General features: G+C 43.0%; 4 protein-coding genes across 4 annotated transcripts; 3 read left to right on the forward strand and 1 right to left on the reverse strand.

Moving 5' to 3' along the window:
• Nucleotides 1–1,825: 1,825 nt before the first annotated feature.
• PCOAH_00017660 (SUMO-conjugating enzyme) lies at nt 1,826–2,692 on the forward strand (the record flags this gene model as incomplete). The annotated part of the gene is made up of 4 exons (XM_020058575.1): nt 1,826–1,972; nt 2,083–2,203; nt 2,337–2,419; nt 2,564–2,692. 4 exons carry the CDS (start codon nt 1,826–1,828, stop codon nt 2,690–2,692), a joined length of 480 nt encoding a protein of 159 aa, XP_019914117.1.
• A 2,044-nt stretch (nt 2,693–4,736) lies between these two features.
• On the forward strand, nt 4,737–6,332 carry PCOAH_00017670 (Nadh dehydrogenase; the record flags this gene model as incomplete). Its single annotated transcript, XM_020058576.1, has 1 exon — nt 4,737–6,332. One exon carries the CDS (start codon nt 4,737–4,739, stop codon nt 6,330–6,332), a length of 1,596 nt encoding a protein of 531 aa, XP_019914221.1.
• A 648-nt stretch (nt 6,333–6,980) lies between these two features.
• Nucleotides 6,981–9,566, reverse strand: PCOAH_00017680 (Uncharacterized protein; the record flags this gene model as incomplete). Its single annotated transcript, XM_020058577.1, has 1 exon — nt 6,981–9,566. One exon carries the CDS (start codon nt 9,564–9,566, stop codon nt 6,981–6,983), a length of 2,586 nt encoding a protein of 861 aa, XP_019913987.1.
• Nucleotides 9,567–11,764: 2,198 nt separating this feature from the next.
• PCOAH_00017690 (Uncharacterized protein) lies at nt 11,765–12,388 on the forward strand (the record flags this gene model as incomplete). The annotated part of the gene is made up of 1 exon (XM_020058578.1): nt 11,765–12,388. The coding sequence occupies one exon, from the start codon at nt 11,765–11,767 to the stop codon at nt 12,386–12,388; it is 624 nt and encodes a 207-aa protein (XP_019914097.1).

The following is a 12,388-nucleotide window of genomic DNA, read 5'->3' on the forward strand; positions in this document are numbered from 1 at the left end:
TCCCCATTTGGACCCCCTCAAGCAGGTTAAAAGGGATCACTTACGTGGGGGAAAAAAAAAAAAAAAAAAAAACACCTAGACACATGCAATCATGCGCACCTACATTGGGCTCACTTCATCCAAGGCAGTCACTCCAAACGTGTCCTGCACTCATATAATCTAACCGCATGTCGCAACATTTCTAACATCGCGAAGTAGCACTTATGTGCCGTTCCGCATATGGGGGATCACACAGGGGCGTAATAATAGGTCCACACATAAGTGCATATACGTACACCCCCTGTGAACTGAGCAGTGGAGAATTACCAAAGAGAAGGTGCCTTGGTTCAGCGTGAAGATCTTACATGTGTTACCCTCAACAGGGGGCGTTTTTCAAAAAAAAAAAAAAAAAGATGATGATACACCTGTTTGGCAAAAATACTATGCAGCGCTTTATCCTAAGATGCTTTTTTCTTTTTCTTTTTTTTTTTTTTTCACTCCATTTGAAGTGGCATGCAAGAGTTCGTTCCTCCAGGAAGGCCACATACCGCAGATAAGCCCGTGCACCGCTTCACCGTTTCGGCGACTGATCTATCTACATGCATGGCAGCGGGGTTCTCTTGCGCTTCTTTTTATTCCTGGTTCGGTCGTATAAGGTATAATAAGTTTGCCATGGAGTTTTTGCCTTAACTAAGGTCCAGCTACCGTTGCTTCTTCCTCGATTGGATCATCTTCGCTTGGTTCATCTTTGCTTGACTTAAATTCGACTTGGCTTCCCCCCTTTTTGCTTCATTCTCCTCGCATATTTTTTAAAAAAAGCTTTTTATCTCCGAAGGATTCTCCTTATTGCCTCCCTCCCGCTACGTATTCGCAAAGTGGCTGTAAGGGGGGGCTCACAAATGTTCGTCTTCCCGTGCTGCCTTTGCCTCACTTCGCTCCCCCGCGCGTCCACATAATATCCCACGTCCGCTTCAAACTCTTCCACAGCATCCTTCTTCACGGCTTCGATAAATTGTACTAGCTTTCCGCCTCGCTCTCTATTCCTTTTTTTTTTTTTTTTTTTTTTTTTTTCTTTTATCATTCACTCTGGTTTGTATGCTCCTCATTTACTGCCTGCTCATTTTCATACTTTTTTGTTTCTCTCCTTAAAACTTCTTAATACCCTCTTTTTTTTTTTTTTTTTTTTTTCCGCTTGCTTCTGTATATGCCCATCCATCCCCACGGTATTTTTTTCATACGACATTTCTTCACGCATTTGAAGAGGTAAAGAGGAGCGTTAAGCCAGATGAGTACCTTCTGATCACCCTTGAGGGGAAGAAAAAAACGTGTCGACTTTTTTGTTCATATTATTTTATGGGGAGTTATTCTGATTACTGTGGGGATACTCCTGTGTTAATATTTCTCTACCACCCGAATTTTATTGTGGACGTCCAGTGAAGACACCCCCCCTTTTGGACTTCTCCATTTTTGCATTACTTCCCACTGTAGTGAGTAGCCACCCTTGTAGAGTGATTAACACAGAATAAACGCAACTGCTCGGTAAGGAGACAAAACCAGGGCTTCACTCAAAAGGGGGGGCTATATTATGTATAAAAAAAAAAAAAAACGAAGAGGAAAAAAGATTGCTTCCAACGCGTCTGTACTAAACCAAGCTGCAAACCTGATCGGTCTACCTCCGAACCACGAAAAAGTGTTGTCCCAGTGGATATATCCAATCAGTAACACGAACAAAACGACAAAGTCAAACAGAAAAAGACATACACATAGAAAGAGGGAACCTCCTGATTCGCTTTCAAATTTCCCTTTTTAATAAAAAAAAAAAAAATATAATAATAGTAATAATAAAATGTCTATTGCTAAAAAGAGGTTAGCACAAGAGCGGGCTGAATGGAGGAAGGATCATCCCGCTGGATTTTCAGCCAAGTATAGCCCCATGAGTGATGGAAAGGGCCTCGACATCATGAAATGGATCTGCAAAATTCCCGGAAAAAAGGTAAGTTGTTATGTACTTTCTTCTGCGCGAGGGTAGACTCCCTCGTGGGGGACTATTCGCCTGTTACGAAGCAAGTACACATTTGTTCGGGCACGCATTCCCCTTTTCAGGGAGGTCTATGGGAAGGAGGCGAATACCCACTCACTATGGAGTTCACGGAGGATTACCCCAGCAAACCCCCCAAGTGCAAATTCACCACGGTATTATTCCACCCGAATATCTACCCATCAGGTAGGGAGGCACAAAAAAAAAAAAAAAAGGGAGAACAAATAGGGCGTCACCCCCACCCACATTTCATAACCCTGTACCGATGCCCCTCTTTCGTTGGGTCACCTTCACAATGTATCTCTCACCCCTAACACAGGAACCGTATGCTTGTCCATCCTAAATGAAGATGAGGATTGGAAACCTTCCATAACAATAAAGCAGATTCTGTTGGGCATCCAGGTAATTGATTCATACCCGCTAAGCGCACCACACATCTTGTTGTGTAGTTCCTATATAAATAGGGAGCGTATTTTTATATGTGCGTTCCCCTTATTTGTAATACACAACGACGGATCTTCCACCCCCTCCTTACCGCTTTTATAGGATCTGCTGGATAACCCCAACCCCAATTCGCCTGCACAAGCAGAGCCATTTCTCCTATACCAGCAGGACAGAGACTCGTACGAAAAGAAAGTCAAAAAACAGGCCATGGAGTTTAGACCGAAGGACTGAAGGGGGCACTGCACTACTGAAAGCAACCAATTAGAAACCACGTACACTGTTAACCGTGAATCTGAACTATCAACCGATATCCGTTAACCCTGGACGATGCGCATACGTGTATGTTTGTGCAAAATGGAATGTCCCTCAGGGGAATCCCCTTCAAGACGGGGATGTTATTCTTTTTTTTTAAAAAAAACACCTTGTATAGCGCTCCTGTGCGTGAATACATAGCAACCCTGCGGGTGGGCCCTCCTCACCTTAAAGAAAAAAAAAAAAAATGAGGAACTCGTTTTGCGGCGCCCGTAGGCCCAATGGAGAGAAAACAGATAACCTGCATGGCCATCGAACGCGGCACCGTTACAATTTATTTGTGTTTGTAAATTAGCATACCTTCCACTAATGCACGCCGTGTGTGGTGTGAATGCACACTTTTTTGGCGTGCCAAAAACCTAACTGTAAATATTAACAAAATAGACCAAGGCGCACCCCTCCGCCGTAAGTATCGTTTGCCGTTTTTTTATAGATGATGGGTCTCTGCGTCTTGGCTTCATTAGCTCGCGCCCCATCCAGGTTACGTTCGTATGCCTCAACGCATTTGCCTAATTGGTCAATTGCTTCCCCTCCGTGTTGCCCATTTTGAGCATAAGGAAGGACTGGGGATGCGTAACTCCCCCCCTTTGCAGTTACACGAAACGATTTGGAGGTAGACGCACATCATTTCGTTTCCCCACATGATGCTATACATGTGCAGAGGAGAAAAATGCTATACGGAAAGTGAGCTGGTGTGTTTGTGTGCGTAACGTGATTGAAAGGTCATACCATCATAAGTATAGGAAAAAAAAAAAAATGGCAACGGGAAAATGCAAATTTGGGGAAACTCTTTTAACAGTCAGAATTATTTACACCACTACTTAACGAAAGATAAATCCTTGTGTACACGATCGTTATGTATGCTCTTATTTTTTATACACTTCTCACGTGTGTTTTTTTTTTCCTTTTTGCTAAGAGGGTTATCACATGATGCGAGCAAAGAATGTTGCACCTATGGGGTGCGTTGCCCCGGCGGCTACTCCTTATTACCTAGTCTTCCAAAAAAAAGGAGGAAAAAAAAAGAAAAAAAAAAAAAAACATATAAGGATCACGCAATATGGTGTATGAATATTGAACTGAAGTGCCCATGTTCTTACACAGAAGCGAATAGGATTTTAGTTAACCTTTTGGATGTTTTTTTTTTCCCAGGGATGGTGTAAGGAAAAAAAAAGTATGAAAATAATTTACATCTGCTTGTGCAAACGGAAAATGTAACACCCCACATCTGCATGATCAATTGGGTACAATTCCGCATTCTTTAAATAAACAGCTCACGCCTGGATTTGCATTGCTTTCGTTATTTTTTGGCCAAGCTTGGTAACTACGTTTTGCTGTGTTAAGGGAGAGTCAAAATGGGCAGCTGCTCACACGCGGCTGTAGCTATTTGACAGCGCACATAGGGGAACATGTGCAATTAGTGGAGGAAGAATACAACGGTACATAAGCTGCACGAGTACCAACCCGAATACACCCCCACGTGTGAGCGTATTGAGAAGCGACGCCCAATTTTTGCCCCTCTATGTAGTTATTTTGCGAAGGGTTAGGGGAACCCCCTTTTTTATGTTTTTTCCATTTTAGTCCTCCAGAAAAGCCTTACCTCTGAGGCTGGCTCATTTCCCCGCCGTTTCAGTCAAGCCTACGTGTGTACATGCGTACATACAGGTGTACGTTTATGTTTTTATTCCTGTGTGTTCCCTAACAACGCACCATGCCCCTGCTACAAGCCGAAATGAAGATTTGCGTCATTCCGCAAAATTAGGAAAAAAGGATCCCAGTAACGCTTCTACCGAGGATTTGCGCATTTTTTTGGTGTCCCCTTTTTGATGCTTGTGCATACTCCTAGGGGTGTTGTTGCGCTGTGGAAGAAGTACCCCCCGCAAGGTGCCGCTCGGGCCACTTTTTAAAAACAACAGTGACATTTCTCCCCCTCCCCCCTCCACACACACACACACACACCATAACTATGTCGATAAAGGTCCGGCGGAATGGCGTACATAACGTGTTGAAAAATGTGAAGTACATATACGAGAACAACCGAGAAATTAGCACCAGCAGGATTTACAAAGACAGAAAGGAGAAGGTGGTGATCCTGGGCTCAGGGTGGGGTGGTATACACTTTTTTATAAACATAGATTTTAAAAAGTACGATGTGACACTAATCTCTCCGAGGAGTTACTTTACCTTCACCCCTTTGTTGCCCTGTGTGTGTAGTGGAACCCTCAGCGCCAAAGTGTGTACAGAAAATATTTCCACCTTTTTGAAAAAAAAGGGATCTTCAGGTAAGTATCTGCAGCTCGAATGCACAGATATAGTCCCCGAAGAAAGGAAAGTCATATGTAGAGACAACCAAAACAATGAAGTAAAAATTGGGTACGACTATTTAGTCATATCGGTGGGAGCTAAGACAAACTCCTTTAACATTAAAGGGGTTGATAAGCACGCCTTTTTTGTAAAGGATGTCGACGGGGTGATAAACATCCGCAAGAAATTCCTAGATGTACTAAACATATGCTCCACGGATAGAATATCCGATGAAGAAAAAAAAAAACTCTTACACGTAGTAGTGGTTGGAGGTGGACCAACAGGAGTAGAAGTCGCAGGAGAGTTCGCTGACTTCATTAATAAGGACGTCAAAAGGAAATATAAAAATATTTTCCCGTTCATATCTGTGAGTATTATCGAAGGAGGGAAAAACCTACTCCCAACCTTTACCCAAAATATTTCCGATTTTACAAAAAGAACATTCCACACGGCAAATATAAACGTACTCACAAATTACTACGTAAAAGAGGTGGATGAAGATACCGTATGCGTACAATCTAGTATAGATGAGAAGAAGAAACAGATCCCTTATGGCCTTCTCATTTGGGCCAGTGGATTAGCGCAAACTCCTCTCATTACCAATTTTTTGAAAAAAATACCTGAGCAAGTTAACAACAGAATTTTAAACGTAAATGGACACCTCGCCGTTATCGGAATTAAGGAACAAAATATTTATGCCATTGGGGATTGTAAACAGATACAACCTCTCCAACTGCATGATCATTTGAATGAGGTGTTGGATCATTTTAACTCTTGCTCCACGAACTTTTCTTCTGATTTGCTTAAATCCAAGGCAAGTGAGTTGTCCAAAAAGTTTCCACAAGTCAGCCAATCCAAGTGGGACTACAAGAAAAATAAAAAGGCACAAATGGACAAGCATCAGTTTTTTGAGTACCTAAAACAGATAGACCAAAATTATAAGTCGCCTATTCCTACTGCTCAGAATGCTAAGCAGGAGGCATATTTTTTGTCTAACATTTTTAACACTCTAATGGAGAAGAAGGCTGATGGGAATCACTTCCCTTCTTTTGTGGAGAAGTGGAAAGGATCCATCGCTTACATAGGAAACCACCAGGTGGTGGCTCATCTTCCCTTTTTGGAAATTACAGGAGGGCTTTTCTCCTTCACCTTCTGGAAAATGGTGTACATACAATTGCTCCTGACGTGGAGATCCAGATTTGCCTTCATTATGGATTTCCTGCGCATCAAGTTTTTTGGCAGGCCCTTCACCAAATGACGGCTCTGGTCCAAACGACACCTCAGGGAAGGGGCGCTACCCCATTGAAGGTGTCACCACACTACTACACAGTTGCGTAAGTCGTTATCCGTCCCACCACGGAAGAATCCATAATGAGCATATGAAATATGAACACTCCTGATGCTCCACGTTTGAGCCTCCTTTTTTTTTTTTCGTCCATTTTTTTGGAGCATAACACACAACATGGTGATCCGCACACTCCCCCTTTGGGTAACATTCACCCAACACAGACTAACACACCTACACACGTCCTCCTCAGATTGGACCATTTGTCACGCCACATCATTTTCAAATACGTATCCTTATTTAAAAGTAAAAGAATCAAACAACGGGGAGTTTATACATGTACATATTTTACGCACCGCGCATGCATCTCCTTCTATCTATCTACCATTTTAGCGACTTGGGGATGGTGCACACATTTTTAGCATGGGGAGGCAGCCATGGTGATGGTACCGCTGGTTAATTCAAGGAGGTGGTAAAACCGGACGCTTTAAATTTTCCCCATGCGGTGTCACATAAAAAAAAAAAAAATCACAAAATAAAAGTTGCTTTAAAAACGATGCACATTCGCTACACGTTTGAGAAGATTTCCCCAAATGAAGAAAAGCGTCTGCCCCCCGATGGCTACGCATTCAGGAGGTCCTTTTCAAACTCTTCCAACTCCTCTGCGTTAAATTTATTTGAATCAATGTCAAAATCAAGTACATCCGAAAAATTCAACTCATCAAGGTATAGGTCGCATTCTTTTTGTGACTTTTTCGTGTCTCCCTTTGCGCCCCTCGGTGATTCACCTTCTGATTTACCCCCAACGGTGATGTCCTTTTGCTTTTCAGCTTGGTCATTCTGGTTTGCAATAATGTGATTGGGGTTGGGTATCGACGTGTTTGCCCAATCGTTGATCTGCTCAGTGGTCCCCTCCGTGGTGTTGTTCTCTGGCCACGGCATCTTCACCTGTGAGGCGTCACTATGAAGGTGTTCCTCCTCCTGATAATGGTGATAATGATGATGATAGGAGGCGTTAACCTTTTCTTCACCAGCCAAGCTGTCCTCAACTGCGTTTGAATTTTTTGTAACGTTTATCATGGGGTCTACACCTTCATTCAATGTGTTGCACTGATTCAGATCGATAAACGTGGGATAATATTTTAAGTTATCATATAGGGATGTTTGGTCTCCCCCTTCGTGGCTAAGCAGTAGTTTGCAGTCGTTTGATTCACCCACGTGATCGGTAAGAGGTAGTTCCTGCGTAACATTTGGATTATTGGCCGGTGCATGCTCCTGCTCGGGGGGCTCACAATCATCCAGTTCTTCCTTCGTTTCCGCTTCGTTCAGATTGCCATGCATGGAAGCTTCTTCCTTCTTTCCTCCCTCGTTCTGTTCGTCGTACCGTTCTGCATACTGATTATCTTCCTCTTCGTAGTCCTCCTTGCCCAACTGTTCACTCACCCCATCATGCACACTGATCACGGAGGCATCACCTGGACCATTCCATTTATCACTCGTGGATTCGCCCTCTTCATCTGCCACACGATCCACCTTATCGCGAAACGAGGAACCGTCATCTCCGCCGTTCTGCTTCCCCAAACTATAGGCCTTTTCATTTTGCTCTTCAATAAGATCCAAAAATTTTATATTGGACTTGGAAATGGTTAAAGAGTCTGGCTGATTATTAATCAGTTGGCCCCCTTCGACATCCACTTTGATATTGTCCCCTATTCTTTCATTAGAGACGGCACTGCCTTCCACTTTTTCGCCCTCCCTTTCGTTAGAGGTTCCCTCAAATGACGCCTCTAACGAGTGGTCAACAATTTCTAGACTGGAGTAATCTCCTTGGCCCTCCTCCCTTTTAATCTGCTCAGTGGATTCCTTCGTGTCTGCCAAGAGCGCACCGAACGCTTCTGATTTGTCTCTAAGGTTTACGAAGACATCATTGTCCATGTAAATGTTGAGTCCGTTGATTTGGGTTTTTCTCATTAGAGTGGTGTCATCCTTAGGTGTTATCGAATCAGTTTTGTTGCACGGTTTGGATGCAGAGTTACAATCGGGTATTTTCCCATCGGTGCTACGTGGACGGGCCGGGTCGCCTTCCTTTCCCTGCCTTTCTGAAGGAGTCAGCCAATCTGAGTTATTCAAACTTGGGAAGCTAGCCAAATTCGAGGTGCCTTGCACTTCCGCTGTGATTGCTTCTTCCTTCGGTTCTTCTTTTCGGTGTACATTTTCGGAGTTTTCTCTGTGTTCCTCCCACTCCGCTGGTGCCTCCTTCTCCTCCGCAGGGAGCTCCAACTTTGGAGAGATCAACTGATTCGTTAGGTGTACCTCTTCTGTTGTTCCTTCCACGGTGATTGCTTCCCCATTCGTGGGAGGGGTCCACTGGTTGGCAGCATCTGGTGGTGTCACCTCAATGGGAGATGCCCTCCCCTCCCCCGTGCGACCACATGGAAGAGGCACAAAATGTAGTGGCCCATCCCCGTCAGGGAAATTCTTCCTACTCTCGTAGATGTCGTCCGCAATTTCGTTGTATATAATGTCAACGTTGAAAAAGTAGGACCTCCAGAAATCCAGCTCAGACATGTAGAAGGGTACAAGAAATCTTTTGGTTTGTTCCAAGTTTGGGTCTTCCAAAATTATTTTTTCACTTTGTTCCTTTTTTTTATCCCAACAGAAGTTGTAATTCTGCAGTATATTTGTGTGTAAAATTTTATTTCGGTCGACATTTAATTTTAAAATTTTTTGGTATACATATGAGTTTAAATTTGGGTCAGGCAAATTGATGGGGAATCCCTCGTTGTATTTTTTTCTGTAAATTTTTGAAATCATAATGTCTCCCTTTTTCCAGGGTACTATTTTGGACAGGTAAAACTTCTGCCCCTCCGAGCGGCCAACATCCCCATCACTACGAAGGAGACCATCACTAGCGCTGCTCAGCTTGTCCTTGTAGATGTCCCCCACAATGCGCTTAAAGTTGTTAAACCCACTGAGAAGTTTTTCATTGTAATACTGGAGCTCTGGGAATTCCTTCCCATTGATGTACTTGTCGTTTATGATGTGAAATTTCTCCTGTATGGAATTCTTTAGGCTCGTGTCTGGGGGAACCTGTGTGGTCCCCCCTGAAGGGTGGTTGCCGCTAGAGTTCAATTCTTGAAGGCTGTTATTTAAATCTTCCGCTTTTTTTTTTATCTGTTCGCTGACTTCCTTCCATAGGGAGTACATCTGCCGGGTGGGGAAGAGGTGGATAAGCACATGTGGGGGAAACGATGCACTCAGCGCGCTGTGGTAACATGTGCTTTAGGGTGGAATTATCCTAAGGGACGTTTTCTCACTTACCATGCGGAAGGTGCTCGAGGGGGGAAAAAGCAAAACGCTTGAAGGGAGGTTATAACTCCACACGAAACATCCAACCGCGCTGAGGATATAGAGAACTGACTACAATTCGAATGGCCCTTAAAAAATGGGCACAGGAGGAGGAACAAAAATGTTCACCACAAGTTGTAGTCCACACAAATCGAAGGCGCAAAATTGCCTCTATAATGAATGACCTTTTTTTATTTTCCCAACTCGGGTGAAAATTTCTTCACATTTTTAAAATTTACTCGAAGAAGAAATTGATGTAGATTTTTCTCGCTTACTATTGTTTATCGCCCAAGTGGGAAGTGTAAAAAAAAAATGGCAGAGGGAACCAAATGGGAAAAAAAAAAACTTAAACAATGTGGAATGTATGCGTTACGCTCCTTTAAGTGACGCGTATTTTTTTGTGAAAACTATTTGCCCCCTTTTTTTTTTTTTTTTATTTGGAAAAATTCATCCCTTTGTTGGTTAACTTGGTTAAAAAAAAATGACCATACAGGGGAAAGAGGTGCCACGGAATGCAGCCAAGGGGAAAAGGGAAAAAGAAAAAAAAAAAAGACAATTGTTCACCGCTGGATATTGAATACTTCTTTTCTCTGTTGGGGACCCTGCGAAACCACGTGCTCGTACAATTTTCCCTACAAGGAAGGGGTGCTCCAAAAGGTATGGATACCTTCGAAAGTGACGTGAATACAGGTTAACCCAGGTTTAACACGTGTAAAATCCACATATACTTAAGCGCGCGATGGTCAACCCTTTTGTTGAAGCAGATACGCCTGACACCCGATAGCGGCACGCTTGCGCGTTGAACACGAATTTCCCCCAAGACCCGTACGACTATCAAGAGGTGAAAACGTAGTCAGATGGATGCGTGCGCTGGGTGGTAATTGCTCGATTGTGTTTTTCGTTTTTTTTTTATTTTTTTCGTTTTTCTTTTATTTTTTTCGTTTTTTTTTTTTTTTCTTCGTTTCATGCCTCCTGCTTCAATCTGACAGGCTATCCGGTTCGGGAAAATGCACATGCCAAGGTAGCGCAGTGCCCCACGTCAAATGCTCCATCCAGTTTGCGAAAATATCTGAGATTTTACAATTCCCCCCTTTATGACTTGAAGGTCATCGGAATATCCTGGCGCACGCGCGTACATACAGATTTACACATGTATGTATGAACATTCGGGCGCTTTCGTTTTAGCGGATAAGTACGCATACACAAGCGCAAACAAGCTTACAAACGCATACATCCTTGTGCTTATGCCTTTATTCCCGTTATACAAATCCCGTTTCCACCCGAGCGGATGATCTGCACGCGCAGTACGCGGAAAGATAACATAAGGGGAGGTGCCTCCTTGTGTGTCAAACCTGGCCCATTGTAAAAAGGGTTAGCAGGCAGCACGCAAATGAAACGTTGGCAGACAGTCCAGTAACTATGTTATAATGGTATAGCTCTCTCAAGTGCGTACATTTATGTACACATGACCCTGCTGATGGGAACCACTTGCGTACAAGTCACAGTCGTGTAATGGCAGCGAATTCTTCGCTACGAGAACATTCGCCAAAAATGTATATAAATGCTGGGCAAGCCAGGTAGAACTGGGGGCATATGCATTCTTCCCTATATAGCATAGGTTCACGTCTTGTGCTACTCTTCCTCTGTATCTGTGAGAAGCAGCTTGCGCATCCCCCCCATCCACCCGGTCTTGACTGCCTTGGAATGGTAACGCGCGAACAGGTGGGCAAACAGCCAGACAAGCGTTAATGTGCGAAGAAGTTGATACTATTAGAACGGGGAAAAAGTAGTGTATATGCCGACCAGCAAACCGACCGATCTGCAAGGGCAAAGACTATTTTTTCCACACAAATTAGCATAATAAAAAAAGAAAGAAAAAAAGAAAAAACGCGCGCAACGTCCACACCATGATTTCAAAAGAACAGAAATGTTATGCGTCCCATCGAACGAGAAGCGCTGCACGCAAATGCATCAACCCGTTTGACAGTTCACTTGAACCGCCATCTGAATATGCACCTTTCTCCCATGCATGTGCTCACTAGACACATTCCATAAAGATGAATGAAGGAATCGGAAAAAATATAAAATTAAATAGCAATTTTGTAGAGTTTGAAGAAATAATAAAAGACATCAACACTCCGTTCAGTTTTATCGACTTGGTTGAAGTTCCTTGTGTGCCTTTGGTTGACATATACGGACTGTCCCTCCTCAGCAATGAAGCGTATTTAGAATATAAGAATGGACTAAGGGAGGACAAGCTAAATGCAGATGATGAAATTCGATTGACTCTCTTCTTTGCAGTAAAACTATACAAAAAGAATGTCTTAAAGATAAAATTTCCTTCCTACTATGACATCATCGAAACGTTGAAATTTGATCCTGTGTCCGTTACCATAGGGCTGTTCAACCAATTTTATTTCGAGACCGCATACGAGTTGTGTGATTTGTTGCCAGTCAGTGAATGGCCGTCCACCAATTTTTATGACATTTTGAGAAAGGCAGAAAAAACAAGGATACATTTTTTAATAAACAACAAAACGAAATTAAATTCGTACTTCCTGGAAGGACTCACAAACAAGGAAAAAAAAATTTACAAGTACTTTCTTGAGGGTACTTCCAAAGAAAGGGAGTCCATGAATAAGGAAACTACGTTGTTTTATTTTTACGAATTGGACAAATGA

The sequence above is a fragment of the Plasmodium coatneyi genome, chromosome 7 (assembly GCF_001680005.1).
Source record: "Plasmodium coatneyi strain Hackeri chromosome 7, complete sequence".
In the NCBI taxonomy this organism is placed as follows: domain Eukaryota; phylum Apicomplexa; class Aconoidasida; order Haemosporida; family Plasmodiidae; genus Plasmodium; species Plasmodium coatneyi.